The sequence below is a fragment of the Hyperolius riggenbachi genome, chromosome 2 (assembly GCF_040937935.1).
Source record: "Hyperolius riggenbachi isolate aHypRig1 chromosome 2, aHypRig1.pri, whole genome shotgun sequence".
NCBI classification, from domain to species: domain Eukaryota; kingdom Metazoa; phylum Chordata; class Amphibia; order Anura; family Hyperoliidae; genus Hyperolius; species Hyperolius riggenbachi.
This window is the reverse complement of record NC_090647.1, coordinates 158499658-158524758: the sequence shown is the minus strand read 5'-3', so window position 1 is coordinate 158524758 and position 25101 is coordinate 158499658. Positions and strand designations below refer to the sequence as shown.

The 25101-nt window shown below is 40.5% G+C and overlaps 1 protein-coding gene across 1 annotated transcript in view; it reads right to left on the bottom strand.

Moving 5' to 3' along the window:
• Positions 1–1208: 1208 nt before the first annotated feature.
• The window catches only part of SIAH3 (siah E3 ubiquitin protein ligase family member 3), a 144735-nt gene continuing 120842 nt past the window's right edge, over positions 1209–25101 (bottom strand). Inside the window, exon 2 of the mRNA XM_068267752.1 lies at positions 1209–2355. Coding sequence (XP_068123853.1) covers positions 1768–2355 — 588 coding nt within the window. The 3' untranslated portion in view covers positions 1209–1767. The remainder of the gene's footprint in view (positions 2356–25101) is intronic.

The window sequence follows — 25101 nt, the reverse complement described above, 5'->3', positions numbered from 1 at the left end:
GAGGACTGGGAAGGCCCTGTGGATCCAGACCTTTGCCTCTAAATAGTTGAGCATGTAACTTTTTTCACAGCTCCCTTAAGGTTTGCTTTCAAAGCAAGGTGAACTTAAAAAGATCCACTTACCCTTGAAGGTGCCCTCTGGACTACCCTATTGCATCATGGTCAACATCTCCTCATACACGAACATAATTTATTGCAGGTTTTTAATAAGCAAAAAAATGTAATTTTCTTTATGCCTTGCAAGTACCTACAAGAACTATGGACAATATTAGTTAGTCGGTACAAGTGAAAAAATCTCCTAACATGCAAATTTTCACTGACAAAGTAAGCGGAAGTCATGCTAGCAGAATGAAGTCATTAGCGGCCAATTAGTTAGCCAGCAACTATATGATTCATGGTTAGTTGATGTCAGCGTGGAAGCTAGTGACTTACACTTGCTAACAGCTTTGTGTCCCAGCTTCCATTTTCTTGGGTCAGTAGATACAGTACATTCCTTTTTCTTGCCCCAAGCCCTTCTGTCTACTGCAGGATACTAAAGGCACAAGCTTGTTTCCCATCGGCCTTGGCCAACAATTTCCACTGCAGCAATGTTCTAAGCACATATTTAGGACTTGAAAACGTTTGTGTTTCTAATTGCTATTCTAGATTCATGAAACGCTTTTCACCGTATTCACCAGACAATGCTGTTTTGAACAACAACCAACCAACCAGATCCGGTTTAAATCCTGAAATTAAAGGGGCACTATGGCGAAAAAAATGTAAAATTTAACATATGTGCAAACATAAACAAATAAGAAGTAATTTTTTTCCAGAGTAAAATGAGCCATAAATTACTTTTCTCCTATGTTGCTGTCACTTACAACAGGTAGAAATCTGACAGAAGCGACAGGTTTTGGACTAGTCCATCTCTTTATGGGGGGATTCTCAGGGATTTGTTTATTTTCAAAAGCACTTAGTAAATGGCAGTTGCTCTGTCCAACTGCCAAAAAACTGTGTATTGAGCAGGGAAGCTGGCCAGCATCATTGTTTAAATCCTTTTTAGGGAATATCTTCATAAAGAATAAAAGCCTTGCTGAGAATCCCCTATGAAGAGATGGACTAGTCCAAAACCTGTCACTTCTGTCAGATTTCTACTACCTACTGTAATTGAAAGCAACATAGGAGAAAATCTAATTTATGGCTCATTTTACTATGGAAAAAAATGTACTTCTTATTCGTCTATGTTTGCACATATTTAAAATTTTAAAATTTTTCACCATAGTGCCCCTTTAAATTACAACATGGAAATGGACTCCTGGTCAGTTGCTGTGGGCAACAGCTTTATTTTTATGTCCAGTTTCCATAAATGACCCTCATTTAAACATATGTATTTATTTTTTTAAATAAATTATATTCTTGACCTTAATCATGATTTTTATCATCAGTTACGAGATGGTAATCATTTCTTAGTGTTTGGGCTCAGGTTAACACTCTCTACCTAATGGTAGACATAGCTACAGGTAAACATATATATGAACATATAACTATAAATGTAAACATACAAATCTTTGCACATTTTATCCTACTGACATCTTACTTATGCCATTAGCTCTTTAGGAGTCAAGTCAAAAGTTGTCACAGAAACTAAACCTAAACACATTTAAAAGAAATGTCACATGTACATTTCTGGCCGAACGTGTTTCCTTGCGTGTATTGTACAAGCCACTAGAAATCCCAGAGAGAATAAAAGCCCAGTAGGCTGGATTTCCATACATCAATGTCCAAAATATTACATTTCAGGTTGAGCAGCACACAGTTTGGTCGCAGTTATTGCTATTCCAATAGCCAGACTTCCATTATCGGCAAAGAGCTGAGCCATTGAAGCATTAAGCACAAGGCAATCACCATCTTTAATTACAGAGTCAACACAGTCTAAGACGGAGCGAGGGCTGGATTCCCATGTCAGTCTTCTGCGGTTTCTGTTTAGCTCCAGTTTATAGTTGAAATTCTCAGCCTGTGCTGGTGTGCCGATCAGCATCATTGTAGCAAAGAACTGTGGATGTCCTTGGTATTTTTCTTGTTTTCTGAGCACAAGTAAAAAATGGTGACCCAGGCATGAATGTGCAATGATCCAGTCTACCGGTGCTGGGAGGTGCATATCAGTAGCAAGAAAGACAATTTCTGTTCCATGCAATATGTTAATTGTATGAGTTTGTGTCAGATGGGTGATAACGACCTCCAAATGACCTTCCCATTTGCAGGCATATAAAGGGCAAGTGCACGAAGTCAGCTGTGAGTCGTGGATGGCTTCATGGCTTTGATGATGTGTGGCTTGCAGAGGGGAGTCTTCAGGGACCGCACATCTGTTTGGAACATTCTGAAAGAGAAAGACATTACTGTAGAAAATAGGCAATAACACTCAACTTTTATGGAATTGCTGAGCACAGAAGCAGTCAGACATAAAACTGAAAAGGAATGATAATTGTTCGTTCCTGGCAAATCAGCTCATACATCTCTCTATGGTTGTAGTAAACATGAAATTGTGCAATAAAGATTCTGCTAATGCTCTGTTGCCCACAGAATACATTAATTTGCTATTTATTAGGAAAACATATGATGCCCCCTTGATTGTTTCCGCACTCTTTGTCTCTGTCTCTCTATACTGCATATTGTAACTAGCTGAAGTGGTTTCTTCCATCCATGTTGTTTCTATGTGAACCATTTATGTCTTAACCCCAAATCAGGTTCTTTTTTTCTTATCACCATCCCCATAATTAATACTGTTCATACATTAAAAAATTGTTAGCGCCTCCATCTGTTGCTAGGAGCCCATAATCACTCTGCCTCTTTTGCTAATGCAGACAGCTATGCTATCTCTTAGTGAACCTGGAGTGATAAATAAATGTATCAGATAATTAATTCTATGCATACCACCAATGGTAAATAATACATTAATAACATAGAAATTATTATCATATTTTTATTTTCAGTTTAATGGTTTCATTGTTAATTTTGCATCAGTCTGTCACATCTACGGTTTACAATGCACTTTCTACTTTGTTTAGCTGAAAAAGAAGCAGAAGAATTGACCCCTTGAACTTTTCTGCAATAAAACCATATTATCTGCCTTCTCCCTGACAGTTGACAGGCTTTTGGTTTCTATTTACTTTTCAGGTGTAACGATCGGTGTAACACAGAGAGGATCTGATTACCGGTGATCTGCAGTATCACCGATAATCAGATATATCTCTAACCTCTGGACACCTGGGTAATAAGAGTGTTTAGTGCAACAGAAATACTTTGAGGACTGCACCTGAGGAGCAGGCGCACAGCAGTAAGGAGTACTGCACAGTAACACGTTCCTTCCGTAAGCCTGAGACTCTCCCGAGGGAGGGGTCAGGCTAGGAGTAGGAAGGACAAAGTGTGAGTGACACCAGGAAGGGTGTCACCCACAGGTCTGTGAGCTATCTCTTGACTGAGGAAATAGCTCTCGAGGTCGGACCAGCCGGGTCGGCAACAGACAGACAGATCAGGGACAGAGACAGGAGACAGATGCGGAATCCTAAGACAAACAGAGTACGGCAACAGAGTATCAGAAGTACTTAATCAGAGATCAGAAGAGTAGTCAGGAAAGCAGAAGGTCATAACAAATAATCAACAATGCCTAATCTTGGGTGTGAGCTCCTTGATCTTTAACACCCTGGAACTGGTCTGAGTATAACTAGATGGTAAGGCTAATTCCTAGTCTGAGGTGTGAGGTCCCTGGTCATCAACACCTAGGAACTGGTCTAAATAATAACACAGATAATATACAGTTTTCCCTAGACTGAGGTGTGAGGTCCTTGATCATCAACACCTAGGAACTGATCTAGATAATAACACAGATAATATCACAGATACTGACAAGGTCTGAGTGCTACCACGTAGTGATCGCAACGCCAGACACCAGATAAATGTCCAGCACCCAGTATATATACACAAGCGCTCTCCAGCGCCTCCCCTAAGTGCTGGACCAATGAAACTTGATAGAATTGTCAGCTGATCGGCTAGATCAGCTGACACCCTTCTGACTGCCATAAAGGCTCTGCCTCTCAGCGCGCGCGCGTCCTTCTGAACCTGTGTGGACTATCAGTCCCAGCCACACCAGACCTGTGTTGTAATGCATCTGTTGGTTTGAACGCGGGGCCAGCCCCACCGCTGTCAGAGCATGCGGCGGTTTCCCCGCGTTCAGCCATACTGCTCGTGGTAAGCCCATGCGTGCAAACCGCGCTCCGTCAGGCTAGTGGATGCAGGCCCATGCGCGCAAGCTGCCATGTTGAACGCGGAATCAGCCGCCTTACTCTGAGTATTTGCAGTGGCTTTTCCGCGTTTTCTCACATCAGGAAACTGGACTGAATTTAATAAGCTGTTCCACAATCTCATTTGCATAGATAACAACTCAAGTTTTTTTTTTTTAACTCTTGCTGTACTGGAAAATGAAAGGGACTTCAAACTATTTCTTAGTAAGGCTAGCACTATATGTAAAAAACAGAAAGAACTCCAGAACACAAAAATACCAGTATTGCTGCACAACTGAAGTTATTTTATTTACATGAAAGTTTTACAACATGCACTCATTATGTATGCAATACCGCACTATGGACTTGATGCACTAATTGCAGTTAATATTGCCTTGCACAGGCAGCATATGGCAATATTATCATTACTGCCACCAGCAACATGTCGCACGTTACACAATTACCGCAACCAGTGGTACAGGAGTAACGCTAGTGTTACCATTGTAATGTGAATTATGCATGTAGCATAATGCATGTTGCCATAGTAATGCTTTTGTTACTGTGTTACTCCAGTACTGCAGGCCACACAAATTGTGTATTGCACAATACACTGCTGGTGGTAATAACAGTAATGTTGCCGTGTGATACCCATGCATGACAAAATCCCGGCAATTATCAACCCCTATGTTCTTCTGCTATACAATGTACCTACATAAAACAAAACAAATATGCATCAAATAATGCCAATATATTGGTGAAAAAAATTAACCACCATAATATGCAGTTGTTATAGGGAATATATCAGTACATTAATTTCTCTAGAGTCTAAACGACTTTTCAGCTGAGATAATTCCTATAGGGAATAAATGGTAAGATCAATAAGATCGAAGAAGCATGAAGTTGCATTGTAACCACCGATGCATTCTCACTAGTTAGAAAAGCAAGGCATGGCTTGTAGGAACACAATAAACGAGTATTTCAATTCATTTCCATATATTAGTCCGCCGTTGTTCTCTGTATATTACAGTGGTCAATTTGTGTAACTAATATTCTAATATTATATATTGGCATTATTTCCTGAATGCATGATACATTTAATGTAGGACTTTTATATAACAGTGGAACATAGTGCAGTGTTACCCGGCTTAATGCATAATGAGCTGAATGTTGTAAAATTTTGATGTAAATAAAATAACTTTAATTGTGCAGTAGTCGTGAGCTCAAATTTCGCATAATTGTAATTTCGCGTTGTAATTTGCAATTAAATAGTAAAATCTTAATGAGAAATTTTGGAAAAAATCATAATTAATTTAGTTTATAAACATAATCAGGAACCACAATTTCACGTAATTTTCAGGTAATTTCATGCCAACTTTAGCAGTAAATAGCAAAGCCCGCATACATGCCATTGTCACCAAATTAAAAATGCAAAGGAAAAATGGTGTTTTAACCATTTTTCCAAAATTATAGTTTAAAAATGTTTCCTTTGCATTTTTAAAATTGATTTTCTCAAATAGTACACAGTCTTTTTTTTTTTTTTTCTTATCCCCACTATTCTCCCTAATGGTGCCCATACATGGTACAATTTTTTCATTTTTTTTCGATTAGATAATTTCATTCGATTATTCTGTTAGATCAAATATAAAGATTTTTCCAACATGTCCAATCGAATTTTTATTGTAAAAAATTGATAATTGTTTGTTTTTCTTGAGCAAATAAAAAGATTCTTTTCCATTTGATCCCATAAATGTGAAAATCTAGCGTATTTATTGTACTGTGTATGGGGCCATAACACATGTAGCAATTTTTGTGAAAACAGCATGTATGGAGGCTTTGCTATTAACCGTTTAAGTCGGCACAAAATGATGCGCAAATTACGCTAAATTATGGATGGACTAGTAAAAAAGCCCGCCCATTAAAAACCGTCCGATAGGGTATGGGTGCTTCCCAGGGAGATGTTGCTTGCTTGGCAGTTGGAAAAAGCTGTTATTTCCCACAATGCGATGAGGTTCTCAGACAGCAAACTGGTCTGGAAGCAGGGACACACACACACACACAGGGACAGGACGCAGAGACACAGGGTTTTTATTATATAGGAGGATTACACGAAATGAATAGAATGACCAAATCATAATTTTGTATGGCCATAATTGTAAAAATGTATGCAAAATTTTACATAATCAGAAACCGGCACTTCCGACCATCCCCATTGGTTAGCATTAGTCGCAACTTCTGAGAATTTTAGTAATTAGCAGCGCCAAGTAGGGTAATTCACAGACACAAGACCATGGCAATAAAAGTATTTAGGACAGCCTTTGTAAACTGCACCACATTAGGTTTTTTGCAGCATCTACCTTGCAATATAGCTGTTTCCGGCTCTGTTCATTCATTACAGTTGTTGCTATGGAAACACCCCTTCCAGTATGTTTGGTCAGTAAACTAGGACTTGGATGTGGTAAATGGCTTCTTTAGTCAATTCATTAAAATGTCAAAAACTCTATTTACCTCACTTACTGCAGGATTTTTACTGCGAACATTGAGCTGCTGTTAATATATCTCCCTCATATAACAAATACAGTTCTAATCTGCGCCCATAACAAGTGTCACCATGTAAGCCTGGTAAATTATCTAATGTATTAAGTAAACAATGTTAGCCAGGCACAAAAATACAGTTCTTTTAAATCTCAGAATGTGTTGTTAACTTCATGAATGAACACTGCTGAACAAATATAACACTAGCATAAAAAGACTGATTGAAAAGCACAATAACAATAACCTTTGTTGAATGGTAACCTCTGTTTGTTCGTTTTTAAAGGGAAGGTTCAGGGACGATACAAAAAAAATAAAAATCCATATCCACTTACCTGGGGCTTCCTCCAGCCCGTGGCAGGCAGGAGGAGCCCTCGGCGGCGCTCCGCAGGCTCCCGGTGGCCGACCTGGCCAGGCCGGCGGCCAGGTCGGGCTTCTTCTGCGCTCCATTCTGCATTTCACACCGGCGCGCTGACATCATCGGACGTCCTTCGGGCTGTACTGTGCAGGCTCAGTAGTTCTGAGCCTGCGCAGTACAGCCCGGAGGACGACCGATGACGTCAGCACGCCGGCGTGAAACGCAGAATGGAGCGCAGAAGAAGCCCGACCTGGTTACTAGCCTGGCCAGGTCGGGTCGCCAACTGGAGACCACCGGGAACCTGTGGAGCGCCGCCGAGGGCACCTCCTGCCTGCCACGGGCTGGAGAAAGCCCCAGGTAAGTGGATATGGATTTTTTTTTAATCGTCCCTGAACCTTCCCTTTAAAGCCGACCTGAAGTGAATTTAAATTAAAATGTAATTAATGGGTTATTTCAAACACTTACAGGCACCCCCATTCATTCCAGCACCACCTCACTTAAGTTGAGAAGAAGGGGAGCTGGAGCAGACCGAGACATGTAAGTATTTCAAATAAGATATAGGAACAGGGCCCATTAATGTAATTTTCAGATTTGGTTCAGGTAACCTTTAACCAATGCCCTACCACAGGTTAATTCCCCTTAAAAACTAGAAAAAATTGTTCACATTTCACGCTTCTCTCATTCATTTGCCAATAATTTTATCGCTACTTATCTTAAAAAATCTATATCTTGTTTTTTTGCGGGACAAACTAGGCTTTTTTGGGTAGTACTTTTTGCTAAGGATTATTTTATTTTGTATGCATTTTTAAGGAAATAAGAAAAGAAATGCAGTGCTTATGTGTTGTTTATTCCATATGTCTGGATAAACTACTTTGCTTTATGTGATGTGTGTTGCAGTAGCCTAGCTAAAAAGTTATGGGCTCATGTGCGAGTTTTATAGTTCCGGTTCACATTAGCTTCCAATGGAGTTTTGCTTAAATGCTTTTCTGCTAGTGAGCATTTGGCAACTTTTGGCAGCGCATCCTGGTGATTGTAGTTTTTCACCCCTGCAGGGGGACAGGGGAATGCAGTGGTAAATGACAAAGGAAGCAACCCATCGCTTCAGTTGATGGGAAAAATGGAATCTAAATGCGGCAGTTGTGCAAATGAAAGTAAATGGCAGTGAACTACAGTACCATCGCTGTCCATGCTTTTGCATGGACAGTGCTTAAAGAAAACCTGAACTGAAAATAAAAGTCAAAATAAACATACACAAGTCATACTTACCTCCTGTGTAGTCTACTCCTCAATCTATTTTTCCTCTCCTGCCTCCTGTTTGTCCACTGTGATCAAGGGAATTCTCCGTCCTCCATTTTGAAAATAGCTATTACCCTATAACAGCTTCCTGGTCAGCACACTGTTAAACTGTAACATCGCCCACTTGAGCCATAGGGAAACATGCACACATCAGTTCTACTCTCAGCTGTAACTGACAGCAACTGATACATAACTGACAGCAACTGATATATTTCAGTTCTGACAAAATGTTGTCAGAACTGGAAGGGATCACTGTAAGAAGAAAATGGTGAGCTGAGAGGAACTGATGGCAAGGTAACTATGTAATGTTCATTTGAAGTTACCTCATGTGTTTATTTTAAATAATTTTACTCAGTACAGGTTCTCTTTAAAGTGAAACTTCAGCCAAAACAAACATAATGTCATTAAGTTACATTAGTTATGTTAATTAAAATTGATAGGTAATATAATCACTTATCCACCCTGTTTTAAGAGAACAGGCAAATGTTTGTGATTTCATGGGAGCAACCATCTTTTTGGTTGAAACGAGGTGACAGGGAGCAAGAGACACAGTTCCAAATGTCTTGTGTCCTGATCACCCGTCCCAGCTGCGCCCGCTAGGCTTCAAATCTCAAATTCAAAATTGAAAGAAAAAAAAAGTGTGCCAAAACAGCAGAAGGAGAACAACAACACAAAAAATCCCATCATGCTATGCACAGCATCAGGGTAAAAATGCCCAGACAGATTGCTTTGATGGGGCGGAGCTTAGCTTCTGTGCAGCTAAAAATGAGGCTTGGGTAAGAAAAACAAAGTTCTGATGAAGTGAAACACAGAGCATTTTCAGTGCTGCTGAGTAGCTTTTTAGTCTGGAGGTTCACATTAAGCAACAAGTACCGGGGACACCATTTATCACTGTCCGGGATGCCTGTGTGAACCAAGCCTTATGTTGGGCCCTCTTTAAGTATGCTACTAATGGCGCTTTGAGTCCGCAAGGAGAAAAGCGCAATATAAATGTTATTTGTCTTGTCTTTGTCTACTATACATAACCATTGATAAGGCACACCAAAACACAAGGACAGCAATGTAAGTTGTTTATGCAAGGAAGGGGAACAATTTTCCCTATTCAAGTCATATAAAGGTGATCATTATGGAAGCAGGAGATTTGGGCGCATGAGACAAGTGGACAAAAAGGGCGCCCCATTCACTCCCATTATAAATATCGTTTAATGGGCGCCGAACAGGGAAAAAAGGGCACCGGAGATAAATAACGTTTTACAAACAGCGCCCGGAGATTTTTAATGTTTTATAACTGTGCTTGTGATGATTTACGTTTAGAAAATGCACCCGTGACAAATAACGTTTATAAAAATACTAAACATATTTATCCTATTTATAACTAAAACATTATTTAACATTTTATCCCTTACTGTTTGTAAAACATTATTATTCACAAAATAAAGCTATCAGTACCTAACGTAAATTGCAATATATTTTTTACAATCACTATTTATAAAAAATTTCTAAAACATTATTATCCACCCAAAAAAATGTTTTAAATTTTTTTATTTAAATTTTTTATTTATTAATGTTTGTAAAACATTATTATCCATAGGGGGTCTTAGGTTTAGGCACCACCAGGGGGGTCTTAGGTTTAGGCACCACCAGGGGGGTCTTAGGTTTAGGCACCACCAGGGGGTCTTAGGTTTAGGCACCACCAGGGGGGTCTTAGGTTTAGGCACCACCAGGGGGGTCTTAGGTTTACGCACCACCAGTGGGGTCTTAGGTTTAGGCACCACCAGGGAGGGTCTTAGGTTTAGGCACCACCAGGGGGTCTAGGGGTTAGGGATAGGTACAGGGAGGGTTTTGTGTGAGAGTAGGGTTAGGTATAGTTTTAGTACAATTTTAATAATACTAATCAACAGTTATTATGAATGTACTTATATTAATATCATTGTTATAAACAATATTTTCACATTTTATTATAATAATAAACGATAAATCAAGATTATTCATAACAATATATAATTATAATGTTTAAACAAATATTACTGTTTTTTTAACAAACGTAATTATAAGTTTCAGTTTACAAACAGGGAAGATTAACGTTTTAAGAATTGCCGATTTCATACACATTATTTAATGATTTATAAATTGTTAAAACACTATTTGTAAACGAAATTCTACACAATATTTTTTATAAACGATAATACTGCTTATCGTTTACACCACGCGCCCTTTTTTCCCGAGGCCCTTTTTTGATGTACGCGATCATTATCACTAGAGATTGAATGAAGAGCTAATACAGCGGTTGAAAGAGAGCCACTCTGGACAAAGGACTCTGATGCAGTTGAAAACTTTGCATCCCCTATTGCTGCACTAATGATGTGCTAGCAATTCCTTTGTAGCTTGTGTATCTGATATCAGGTATTTAATACCGATATTTTACTATGGCCAAACATAACCCTACTCTCATACAGAGCCCCCCGGCATCCGACACCTAATCCTTAACCACTTCACTACTGAGGGGTTTTTCTCCTTCTGTACTAGAGCAATTTTCACCTTTCACCCCTCCTTCTATTCATTCGCCTATAGCTTTATTACTACTTATAACAATGAAACAATCTGTATCTTTTTTTTCCGCCCCTAATTAGGCTTTCTTTGGGTGGTACATTTTGCTAAGAATTATTTAATTCTAAATGCATTTTAACTGGAAAAATAAGAAAAAAAAATAGATAAAAATCATTATTTCTCAGTTTTTGGCCATTTTTAAAATAATACATGTTACCATAATTAAAATCCACACATTTTATTTGCCCATTTGCCCCAGTTATTAAAACATTTCAAAGTATTTCCCTAGTACAATGTATAGTGCCAATATTTTATTTAGAAATAAAGGTGCATTTTTTCAATGTTGCGTCCACCACTAATTAGAAGCCCATAATTTCATAAATAAGATTAATATACCCTTTGGACATACATATTAAAAAAGTTCAGTCCCTAAGGTAACTATTTATGTATTTTTTTATTTGTCATTTTTTTTAATTTACATATAATTTCTTTAGGTAACTATGGGAGAGGGTAGGAAGTAAGGGGTTAATTTTAAATGTAATGGTGGGTCTTTTTATTAAAAATAATGAATGTAGGTGTATTTTAACTATTTGGCCACAAGATGTCTTCACGCATTATTTCCTATTAATTATTTCCTATTTGCACGCTAAACAGGAAGTCATGCGTGGAAGTGTTACTCCGGAAGATACGATGACGCAGGCATCTCACAGATGCTGACGATCATTGACACAAGGAGTTAGATTAATCAATGGGAACTGCATTCCCAATTATTCATCTCTCCTCTATCTGGTGGTGACCAGTAATAGGCAATAGGCTTATATCTACGCCCCTGTGCAGGATAAGTGGAATGTGGATGACATTAGTGGTTAAATTCCCCCAATGCACAAACTAGCTTCTTAATGCCTAACCCTTAATCCCCCCACACAAACTAGCTATCTAGTGCCTAATCCTTAACTCCCCCTCCTAAAACTACCTACCTACCACCTTACCCTTAACCCCCTGCACAAACTACCTACCTAATGCCTAACCCTTAAATCCCCCACAAGCTACCTACTAATACCTAACCCTAAACTCCCTCCCTCCCCCCCTCCCCAACACACTACCTGCCTAACCCCCCTGCTCACTAGCTACCTAAGGGCCCATTTCTTCTAGTGGCAATGCGATCGTTGCACCGCATAAGAAAAGGAAAGAAAAAACCCTGAAATATTACATTACCTGATATTTTACATTGATACCCAGTGTGGCACCCAATTAGTCCACTTGCCATATGCGCCCTTTTTTACTGCTTCACTGCAGGGTGAAATGTAACCCAGTACACATGATGATGTTGCTGAAGGCTTTATAGACTCAGCAGATAAAGCAACAACTAATTGATGGATAAAAAAAAAATCCATAAAAGAACATACTCAGCTTGGCCCTGAATTATGGAAATTATGGCTCAAAGATTTGTCAGGCTTCTGTCATCGCATACATGTAAAAAGAGTGCTTCGATAATTTGTGTGTCAGAAATAGCTAATAGTAGAATATCAATAAAATTACTGTTATTCTACTGTTAGGCAGTGGTAATTCCAATAGTCCTCCCTCTACCGATGTCTAACCCTAACCAACCAACCTCTACCACTGATGCCTAATCCTTGCTGCCTCCCCAGTCAATGCATCAACGACCCCCCCAGCCAATGCCTAACCCTAACTGACCTCTCGCCCTTAGATGATACCAAACCCTAGCCACCTTCTCGCCCCGCCAATGCCTAAGCCTAGTTGACTCCTCCATGTTTAACCTTAACTGCCCCCCCACCACAATCCTCACCAATATCTTTGTCACCTTTGCCCTAAATATGCCCTCCCCTTCACTTTTTATCCAGCACCAGCCACAATCCCCATATTTGTATTGGGCTCCTGTGGTGCCCAAATTGACCCCTGGGTGCAGCTATAAACGCAATTAACATTTGCGGTCTATGTAGCAACCAATTTGCCATAGTACTGCCAGCGTCCACATTACATCTGTCACCACCTAGGCATGGAACTTGAATCAAAGAGCCTGTTGAGTTACTGTGCTTAGTAGTTTCCACTATACTTTACAAAAATCAGCCTGTTAAACTTCACCCTACAATCTTGATTGTAGAACCATCTCATATTTGAATAAGTCAGTGTAGTATTAAATCAGACAGACAAGCATATACTTTGAACAAATTTTTTAACTAGACCTAAGTAAGTAGCTACACACAAAAGAATAAAATGTTCAGATTTTACAGCAAATTGATAATGTATTTCCCATGTCTTTTCGATATAAATTGATCGAGAGTGATGGATTTTTCTGATTGATTTTTATGAAAATTGAATAGTGTAGGGTAGATTGTTAATTTCTTAATATATATGTAATTTTTTCATAATTGGGGAAAAACTGAGCACATGTGTTTATTATATTGGTCAGATTTTTCAAATGTTACAATCAATCAGAAACATAAGGCTTGATTCACAAAGCTGGTGAAAAGCCCCTTATCACGCCTAAACTCAGTTTAGGCATGATAAGTTTAGGCATGATAAGTTTAGGCATGTTAAGTTTAGGCATGATAAGTTTAGGCGTGATAAGTTTAAGCACCAACTGGGTTAGCACCGCAGTGCACAGCTGATCAAAAGTTTTGCGCTAGCAAAGTCTGGTGCACTTCGCATAGAGTTTAATGGCGCTGCTTTGCGCGCGATCTAAACTTATCACACCTAAACTTATCACGCCTAAACAGGCTTTTCACTGGCGTGGTGCAATGGTTATCACGCCTAAAGTCTTTTACTGGGTTAGCACTGCTTTGTGAATCAAGCCCATTGACTGTAAAGGGAATCTGAAATGAAAATAAACGTATGTGATAATGATTTGTACGTGTAGTATGCCTAAGAAATAGGCACAGGTATGAGTCCCATATTGTTTCCAGTACAGAAAGAGTTAAGAAACTTCACTTGTTATCTATACACAAGAGCTTCTCTAAGCTCTCCAACCAAGCTTGGTTGGCCACAGTGCTGTTTTCTGAGGCACTTATCCCTATCCTGTCTTTCACTGTTTCTTGTTTGTTGAAGGTTTTACTGCCTGCAGCACAGTTCAAATGGTCATTAGCTCTACTCTGTTTCATAGTTTCATATACAGAGTGTAGTTTGAAAACGGCAAATATTAGAGAATGATGCAATGTTATAAAAGAAAAAAGCGATATACGGTAACTTTTTTTGCTTCAGTGTCAATTTAAAAAATTGTATGGTGTTTGGCTACCTTTATACTACAAACAATATAGTAAGATTAGACGGGTAAGACTGGTATGTTGTATGCCCAGCTGCAGAGAAAATAGGATTGGATAACACTGACTTGTCGAATTAAAATAGGATAGCTGCCTTAGTATGTATTTTTTTTTTCTTTTTTCATTTTTTAAATACTACATGCCATATGCGAAGTGTGAAGTTCCACCTCGAAGTTCACCTATTCTCTCTCCTAATCATTCGGGTTAGACAAATACACACAGTCAGTCATCACAAAATAACACCCTTCCCAAGACACCAGAAACCTGCTAAAATATAATTATTCTTTGGCTGCTTGGTGGGCATTGACGCTATGATTAATTCAACATCCTTCGGTAAACAATGTAGTGGCTCCAAAGCACCAGGGATATCTTCATCTCTGAAATTCTAATAATGTCACAAGATGAATGCCAATGCTCACATCTAATACACTTACTGTAATTACTTCCACTAACCAAACTCTTAATGCAACATTAGCAATTACACTAATTAAAAATAATGAACTTTCCCTTGCATTCTACTAAACCTCTTAGCATGAGTCAAGGTACTTAAGCACTCCACGACTATAAATGTTTCTATTAGGAAGCTGAATTCGAAATACCCTGTAAAATTATTTGGGGGGGGGGGGGGGGGGATTAGAATTTGAAATGTTAACTTCAATACATTACTTCTGTGAAAAAATGAAGATGATTCAACATTCACATTTACAGAACCATTAAATCTGGTAATTACTTTAGCATAATTCATTAACCTTTAACAGTGGAGCTAATAGCAAATGGCAAGGTAAAACTTGTTTATCGTTATTTTTTAATGGGGTGTACTTGTGAGCACATATTACCTGCCTATCTAAAGAGCTGCAGGCCGAGATTGCATTGTACAAACAACAGTTAATATATTCTACGCTCACGTTTAAATGACTAGGTGTTTGCTGCAACATAAAAGTTATAAAATAACGATGTAATAAACTTATAGACATAATGTACCCTGAAGTGCAGTAATGTTGCTGTCCTAGTAGTCAGGAATCAGCAGCGATTTACACTGGTTTGGGTATACCAAACCAACTACCAGCCCTAACAGAATGTCTAAGAGCAAATATAATCAACAATGTAGAGGCTTGTTTATATAGTAACATGTGAGCTTTTCACATTTTTACACAAAAAAAGTCCATGCGTGAGATATAAAAAAAAATGCAATGGGCTCACTGATAGCATTATATCTTGTTTTTGCATTGGAATATCATTTTTTTTTAGATTACATTGCTGTCTGATTTAAAGAGAATCTGTAAAAAAACAAAAACAAAAACAACCCCTAGGGAGTACTTGCCTCGGGAGGGGGAAGCCTCTGGATCATAATGATGCTTCCATGATCCTCCTAAGCCTCCAGGACCCAGTGATGTAAATATTTACCTTTCTGGCCAGAGGCGTAACTAGAAATCACCGGGCCACCCTACAAAAATTTGGATGGAAAGTTCCCCGCCCCCGGGCCTGTCCCCTCTCCCCGCCGATGTGTGGCCATGCTCTCCCCTCCAGCATCAATCAGTGGCAGCAGGCGGCGGGCAGGAACACATACTTCCATCCACCATGGAGGTCCGATCTCTAAGTGCCTCACGCTACTTCCTGTTTCAACAGGAAGTAGCGTCAGACACTTAGAGAGTAGAACCTCCTGCAGGTGGAACACATGAAGGTATGTATTTCTGCCCACTGATTGATGCTGGAAGGGAGCTCTGAGGAGAGAGCTCGAGGTGTGGCCATGCTCTTCCCTCATGCTGTGACCCCTCCTGCCCCCCCAAAATGACCCTGAGCGTGACCCACCCGCGAATGCAGGGCTGCAGCCCCATTGTTACACCACTGTTACCGGCTCCAGAGCAGGTGCAGTAGTGGCTTTTAATTGGGCTCTGGCGGAAATAGCTGAGCAGATCGGGTCCGCTCAACTGCGCAGAGGGAGCCCATCAGAAAACCGCTACTGCACCTGCGCTGTAGCAGGGAAGGTAAATATACAGCCGACAGGGTTGTTGACTGTATTTTCAGAGGCCGTCAGTGCACTGCTGGGTCCCGCAGGCTTAGGAGGACAGGGAGCCTCGTTATGATCCAGAAGCTTCCCCCTCCTGAGGTAAGTATGCCTCAGGGGCTGGGTTTTTTTGTTACAGTGTCTCTGTATTTTCAGAGTTATTTTCATGTAGGATGAAGTTGGGAGAGACAAAACACACAGCAACACCATGTGTTTCTCTCAAAGGCTCTTGGGCTTTAAAAAAAAAATGGGTGCCTGCGTCATTTGGAAATTAGAGTTCTGCCATAGACTTCAATATTAATAGTGGTTATATTTGTGCCCAGTGGACAATTTGGGCACTGGAAGAGGATAGCCAAAGTGTCAGAAATAGTGTCGGAGGGACGGAGTAGGTGGGGGGAGGATTAGTGTGAGAGGAAGGTTAGGTAGATCGATAGTAGATATTCTACTATCAGTATTAGCCAGTGACCAAAAGAAGAATATCAGATATTGGACTAGCAGCTTCTCCTGGTGCCCACATTTCCCCTGTGTGCTTATAACTAAAAAAAACGAAAAAAAATAAAACACCTTTTTGAACAGACACCCAGCTTTACACAGACAGTGAATAGGAATGCTTTTTATTTAAACACTGCCCTCTGTGGGCATAACTGGTATTGAAAAATAAGCTCATATTCCAACACAGATCATCTCCCACTGTCATTAGTTTATGCAGATCACGGGCCACATTGTGCGGACCACGGGCCACATTCTTCAAATTCTACCCCCCTTCCTCCCTGTAAAATTGTGAGTGGGCAGGGGGGGGGGGGGATTTGAAACTCCCCTTGCTCACTGATATCCTGCGTTCTCTCCATGGCTACAGGACGTCACATGACGTGATGTCAGGACGTGCTAGTGTATTACACGCTGGCTGCCAGCGTGCAATATGCTGCCACGTCCTGACAACACGTCATGTGACGTCCTGTTGCTATGGAGACACGATGTGGAATATCAGTGAGCGAGGTGAGTTTTTCACATCCCCGCTGCCCACTCTGAATTTTTCAGGGAGGGGGTAAGGAGCACACGGTGGGCCGGAGAAGCAGCGCACACAGGCCAGATGCGGCCTGTGGGCCGTAGTTTAACCAGAGCAGGTTAAGGTCTAAGTGGATGAGAAAAAATTCTGCTGTACATTGCAAAATAACACCTAAGTACTAAATATTCTCAATTTCCCTTGATAAACAAATGCAGCTGTACTACAAGGTGGCCATACACCATACAATTTTTTTAAATATCTGTTCAATTCAAGAATAGCAATTAATTTTTCTGACTGATTGCAACATTTCAAAAATATGACCAATGTACTACACAGGGCCGGCCCTAGACTTTTTGCCACCTGAGGCAAAAAATTTTTTTCCGGGTGGGTGTGTATATTAATAAATTGACAATCTAACACACACCATTAAATTTTGCATAAAAATTAATCAGCAAAAAATCCACCTTTCCCGATCAACTTTTATCGAATAAAAACGAGAAATCCAATCTGATTTCCGTCTCGAATTAAAAAAAAGCTTTTGATTTTTGTGTGAAATCTGATCTTTTTTATCAAATTGCCATCAAATTGGCTCATTTTCTTGTATAGTGTGTAGCCACCTTTAAGCTTTCTTCCCAACCAAGTAACTTGAGCTCCACCCAGCTACTCTTTGTTTACATGTGTTTATCATTTACCTGCAGCCTGTAGTTGTTCACCAGCACTGCTGCAGATTGGTCCCATACACAGTGTTCCCCAACCCTGTCCTCCAGGCCCACCAACAGTGCATGTTTTGTAGAAATCCACAGAGGTAGTTAATCAGCTCTACTGAGACACTAATAATTACCTCACCTGTGAATGTTTGTGGTTTCCTGCAAAACATGCACTGTTGGTGGGCCCTGAGGACAGGGTTGGGTAACTTTGCCATACAGTACTTTTGGTAAAGTGTGAACATGAGATCTAAATCATCTAATAAGTAACCCTGTCACATACACACATATACACAGGGCAGCAGTTGGTTGTGGAATTGATGGAAGGTTACAAAATGGGAAATGTGTTAATGAAGTATGCAGCAGTCACTTAATATTTGACATATTTCCGGTAGGTGTCAGACTGAGAATGCACCCTAATTACATTTTTATAAGATCATTTATTAGGGGACAATTTAGTGTGTAATTTAATTTATACATTAAAGAAATAGAAAATAAAGAAATAGCTTTATACGGCTCTGATCCAGTTCTGTAACAGGCCTGAAGGAGAAACTTAAAGTTTTGAAAGCTTGCAAAGAAAACTTGCACAGTCATTGCCTAAATGCCTAAACGATTTTTGTAGCTATGTCTTCGTATAGACAGCCTCCATGATCTGCATATAATGTGTCATGTTGTTTACTTGATAACCTGTTTCTAAAATGTTCCCAGTGCATCTAATGGATCTTATCCATTCCAGCTGAAATGCCTGCTACACACCATGCAATTTCACATCCGATACATGTGTCAAATCCATCTGATTTTCAATCATTTTTCTGATCTATTTTGCATAGAAGTGTTCAGAAAATTGATCAGAAAAAAGATCAGAAATCAGATTAGACCTGTTGGAAATTATTTATTCGGCCTCTCTATCTGACAGGAAACTGCATGGTGCGTTCCATGCGTAAGATGCAGTCCTTAAGTGGGGGAGTGCTTAAGTTTAAAAAAGGGCCTGCTTCCCTGCCACCCCAAAATGCACAGTAGCACCTACAAGTGGTGGGGGACCCCCCCCCCCCAACCCCCTTGCCCTGCATTGACATGTGGCCTTCACTTCCTCTGACCCCCCCTCACTAACTGCCTCAAACCATCCCCCTGAGCCCCTACGCTTAACACACACATTCACTCACAGAAGTGCTGGCTGCATTAAATGGTATGAGTCAGTCGGACCTGACACCGGTGGCTGCACGTTCCTGTTATAAATCACCTATTTGTTTCGATACCAGCAACTTCTTATAGTTACGTCTCACAGACTGTGAGATAGCTTGACTCTCAACACAGCAAGCAGGAGATAGACTTTTCTCAGGCTTCTTCAATATTTAAGGAGTTTATTCACTACACAGATATACAGAAACAGTTCATCATATCCTAGCAAAGCAGATCCTCATGTTTAAGTTCTTGGCGTTACAGCTCTTGACTAACCTTCCTTCTGAATGTTAGTCAGTTACCTTCTTTCTAGACTACGTTACTCTAGACTACCTATGTACAGCATACATTAGATCAGATTACATAAAGAATGGAAATACATAGAGGTCCCAGTCAGCATCTAGATAGCATGAAAGTAGGAAGCAGAGCAGGAATCAGAGTGAGCTCTGACAGCTCATCCTTTAATACTGACCAGGAAAGAGAGTTAAATGTGACCTCATCTTAGCCATCCCCCAGACCGGACTATTGGCTTAGACCCCTCGTGGTGTCATAATACTCACCTACTCGATTAATATTTAATGTCACTTCTCACTTACATACAGGAATTTGATATTTTGTAAATTTGGCCTATGTTTACTGTTCTTGTGGTGTACATGTTGAGGTCAGTGTAGGCCTGTGGCCTTCTTTCAGGAACAGCTTCTTGGTATGTTCTAGTTCTGCTGACAGAACTGTAGATTTTCTCTCTAAAGAGAAAATCCCCTTAAAGGGCAGGTCTGCACCCCAAGCCTTTTTGACTAACTCAGTCCAAATAACTGAGGCCTACTTAAATTATAACAGTTCCCCCTCCTTGTTTCTGGCTAGGGGGGTATTGGTTGTCATGTGGGTGCTGAATGCAGATGCTGGGTGCCATGTGGGTTCTGGGTGCATGTACAGGGAGTCATGTGGGTTCTGGCTAATGGTGTGTATTGAGTGTCATGCGGGTGTTGATTGCAGGTACTTAGTGCCATGTGAGATCTGGGTGCGTGTACTGGATGTCATGTGGGTGCTGGGTGCAGGTACTGGGTGTGACATGGGTGTGAATACTTGGTGCCATGCCTGTACTGGGTGCTGGCTATGGGTGGGCATTGGGTGTCATGTGGGTTTTAAATGCAGGTACTTTGGATGCGGGTACTGGTTAAGTGGGTGCTTGGAGCAGATAGTGGGTGCCATATGGAGGCTGTGTGCAGGTGTGAGTTCTGGGTGCAATGTCAGGCTTGGGTGCAGGTACTTGGTTTTATGTGAGTACCAACTATAGGGGGAAAGGGGTATGGGTGGAGGTTGGGGAAAGTAGTGGTCAGTAGAGGTCAGTGTGGCTGCTGCAGGAAGGGGAAGTCATTGGGGTTCTAGGGGAGGGAGATGTCACTGGCATTCTGGGGAAGGGAGAGGTCAGTTTAGGTGCTGAGGGAGGTCACTATGGGTGCTACTGGGGACAGGAAGAGTGCTACTGGGGAAGGGAAAGGTCAGTGTAGGTGCTGGGGGAGGCAGGATCACTACAGTGCTAATGCTAGGGGGTGGAGGCCAGTATGGGTCCTAGGAGGGAGAAGACGTCACTGTGGGTGCAAGGTTGAGGGAGAGGCCGCTGTGAATGCTGGGGAGGGAGAGGTCACTGCTTTCAGGGAGGCACCGTCTTACCAGCTCCCACACAGCTGCGGGGATGGTCACATTAGCATTCCTGTATGGGACCTCCAAAGTGTTGCAGACGGGGAGGAGCTTCCCATGGGTGGAGCTTATCACGGCCGGGGCTTCCTTTAGCAGCAAAAGGGGCATTTTTATGGATATTTAAAAAGGGATGGGTGCTTGGACACCCAGAGCTCCCCCCCCCCCCCCTGCATCTGCCTGACTGGGGAACTTTTATGTTAAAATCAAGTGTCCATACACATTGATCTAGTGCAGTACTATACAACAGAAGTTTGGGGAAGTGAATATATAGTAACATTAGGCTATACTGTATTTGTCCATATGCAGGTCGAAGGCCATGCCTAGTGGCGTGCTTTTATTGATATAACTTCACGTGTGAACTGGCTCTCATTCAGAATCTATATTGAAATATTTAAACGTTCATGCTTTCTGAACCACATGGGGCTTAATATCCTCAGGAAAATAACATTGCTACAGATTTCATAATCAAAATAAGGCTTTCAAAAACCTTAATAAGATGGTAGATCCACTTTAACTACTCTGATTCACTGGATATACGGTAAATGGTTCCATTAGTTTAAAAAAAAAGCCACAGAATACAAATGATTTTTTTCTTCATCAATATATAAACAAAGATGTTGTAAGTGACCGGCATGCGGTCTGTAATTAGAATAATAATATGTTTTTAGATCGTCCTTGTAACACGTTTGTCACCAAAGTCTATGAAACTATAAGCCTTTTCAGATTGATTTTGTACTGCTACTGAGCATGTGACTAACCTTTGGAAAATTACAAATACATTGAACTGAACTGCTTTTTTTTTATTTTTACTTGGAAGGAACGTAGGAATGTAGATTACAGCTCTTGCTTCTGATAGACCAGCTCCATCTTTTTACAGCCAGTATGAAAGCGATCTAACAGAACTGAGAGGTCTGCAAACACTAATGGACTCTAAAATAAAAGAGGCATCCATAAGATGGTGTTAAAGCCAAATGGAAAGGCTGTGTTCCCATTCTTACTACGTAGGAAGTGCTGCAAATCTAAGACTACTCTTGATATTAATTGCTACTGTTTGCTTTTCGGATTCCATTATATGACTTCTCGGCAGTGTAGAAATAGCATTCTTCTAATTGCCTGAATCTGTAACGCTTTTATGGGATGAACTTTCGCTAAAATATTAGCAGTCACTGGGACTGATTTATAAAGCCACAGTGTGTTTCATAAAAATCACAGATCGTACTATTTACAAAATTAAATGCCTGGGAGCTTCCATGCAATGTCACTTTATGCATTTATTAAAGGGATCCTGAGGTGGGAGGGATATGGAAGCTGCCATATGTATATCCTTTTATACAATACCAGTTGCCCGGCAGTCCTGCTGAACTTTCTGGCATCAGTAGTGTCTAAATCACACACCCGAAACAAGCTTGCAGCTAATCTAGTCAGAGCACATGATCTGCATGCTTGTTCAGGGTCTATGGGTAAAAGTATTAGAGGCAGAGGATCAGTAGGACAGCCATGCAATGTGCATTATTTATGTCTCTCGCCTCTGGTTCCCTTTTATAGTGGGCAATGCTGACTTATACTGTAACTGTATCTTATACATAAGCAATGTAAAAAAAACAGATCAATATAATGAGAATATCCAGTATAGCTGAGCTCTGTTTTTAAAGCTAACAAAACAGTATATCATACCCTAGAGATTCCAATTAGCCCAGTGTGCAGACAAACCAGCCCTGGATGAGTAGAAAAAGGCCAGTGTATATCCTTACCAAGCCAACTGATCTACATGGATCTTGACACTGGGAGCAGGGTCAGATTTTTGGAAAGGTCACAAAGGCCCAGGCTTTGGACAGCTGCTTCCAAATGGGCAGGGATTTCAGGTAATGGAAAAGGAGGTGGCCAATGGAAAGGGAAGCTTCAGGTAGGTTGCAAGACATGGACAAGGGGAGCCACATTGCCCGCTGTGCATGAAAAGAGGGAGCTGCTGTACAAGCATGTTACACATGGAAGACGGGGACTACCAAATGGAATGGGAGGGGGCTGCTACACATGGAAGGGGAGCCAGAAGAAAGTTGACCTAGGGGTGGAAATATTATAGATTCTGCCTTACGTGGTAGGCCCCACAATGCACCATTATTCCATTGTCCTAGACAAGAAACTCTTTCCATCTCTGTTGTCCCAATAGCTGATAGGGAGTGAGACTAATATGCTTGTCTGGTTGTCTCTTACTTTTACAAAAACAGCACAGACTAAAAATAGCCTTTCTGTTATGGATAAAACATCTGCTCCACATGGTTAATTTAGATGCAACCAGTTTGACTGAAATTGGTAAAGTTATAGAGTATGTGCATCCAAATGAGCCATAATTCCTTGCTTCCATTCAGAAGCAATAAGACTCTGAAAAGGGAATTAAATAATGTTCATTCAAATGTATTTAATGTGCGGTGACAGAGCTACAGCAGATGACAGGTGTGAATGCAACTACGTATTCTGTAAAGTGCTGCATAATAGGCAGGTGCTATGGTAATAGGGGAATTAAATAAATAAGATGACCTTGACTTGTGCTGTGGTAAGTGTGCATTCACTTAGAAAGCTTGAGTTTCTGATAAATAAGAGACAGTTAGTGTCAAAGTATAAAAAATGAATTTTAATTTTGCGCACTTTGAAAAATGGCAGTGGGAGAAGTAACTAGTATAACATCAGTAAAATTACCGATATTCAACTACTGAGCACAGGCTAATACCGACAGTAGAATATCAGTCATTTTTACAGATATTTTACTATGACCCAACTTAACCGTCTTTCACACTAACCCTCCCCCCACCTAACCCTAACTCTAAATTACCAACCCATCTCCCCCCCTCCCACCCAGATATCTGTGCTGCAATCCCCACAGCTGAACACTCCCTCTGCCTATATCTCCGCCACCTGTAGCCACTATTTATTGTTTGCCACCGCTGCCCAAATGATGCACTGGGCACCGCTATAGCCACAATTATCATTGCAGTGTATGCAGTGCCCATTTTACCGCCGATGCCCAAATTACCTCCTATGTTTTTTTTGTTTTTTTTACTTTCCTGCTTGAAAGTGTCATGTAGTTATCATCCAGCAACAAAATGGTATGGGTTACAGCGAAAGCTGCCTCATTTAGTACTAGTATAATTTTTTGCACTGTAGATAACATGGAATTCTACGGGAGCCTTTTACACTGACCTACACTGAAAGATTATGAAATCTGCTCATTTAAAAAAAAGTACTAGTTACATGCACAGACATACTGTAAGTACATGGAAGCAGCCCCTGCACAGGATCCCCAACTACGGGCCTTATTACAGATACAGGCATCCACCGCATCCTCCACTAGGTGTGGTCATGGCCTCCCTTGTTCATCATGGCCACACTTGTTAAAAGAAACCATTCAGTTGAGTCTGTTAGCTGTGGTAGTCACAACATGGGGAAGGTGGAAACAGATGAGGACAGTGGGGAGGTCCCATAAAAGTTTTTCCGGAGGGGGTTGGATGATTTGTAGTTATGCCTTTGGCCATCATCGTGATCCTCTGTCATTAATAGCCTATAGGTCACTGGCCCATCCAATATTTTCTGATCATATGTTTGATTTAGAGACTAATTAGACACTACCAATGCCAAAAGAACAGCATGACAGTTAAGTAAGTGCCTTTCATAATCTTTTAGTTAAGTTATCCCTTAGAAAATTCCTAATTTATTTTGTAAAACTAATTTATTGTTATTAAATTATCTTCCCATTTGACTCCAGCTAGGAATGCTTGAATGGACCCTAAAACTCAGATAGCAGTCTTTCCAATCCAAATATTGGTCCTTTTTTTAAAACATCGAGTGCCTAGCATCAACCCCAAACTTGTATTCCTTCATGAGTACCGGTAACTACATTTAAATGCACAGAGCAAGAACCAGTATAAGCCTTTCTACACACTTGGATAATCAGCTAACCCTCACACCCCCACAGGCAATTTGTTGTTTCCTGCTCTGTACAATACTTGTATTCGTCTCTGCAGATGAAGCTAGATAATGCTAGTCAAAATCTTCCTATTGTATTGAAATGATCGGAGGTATTTGATTTTTTTCTTATTAAAAGTGAAAACGTAAGCTCAGTGCAATTCGGAGAGCAAAGCACTGGGAACCAGCAATGACTCACCGACTCAGGCAATGCAAAGAGGAGAGGCAATGATTTTCACAAAAAAATATTTTTGGGGTAAAAAGTACCCCATTTTCATAGAAAGATAAG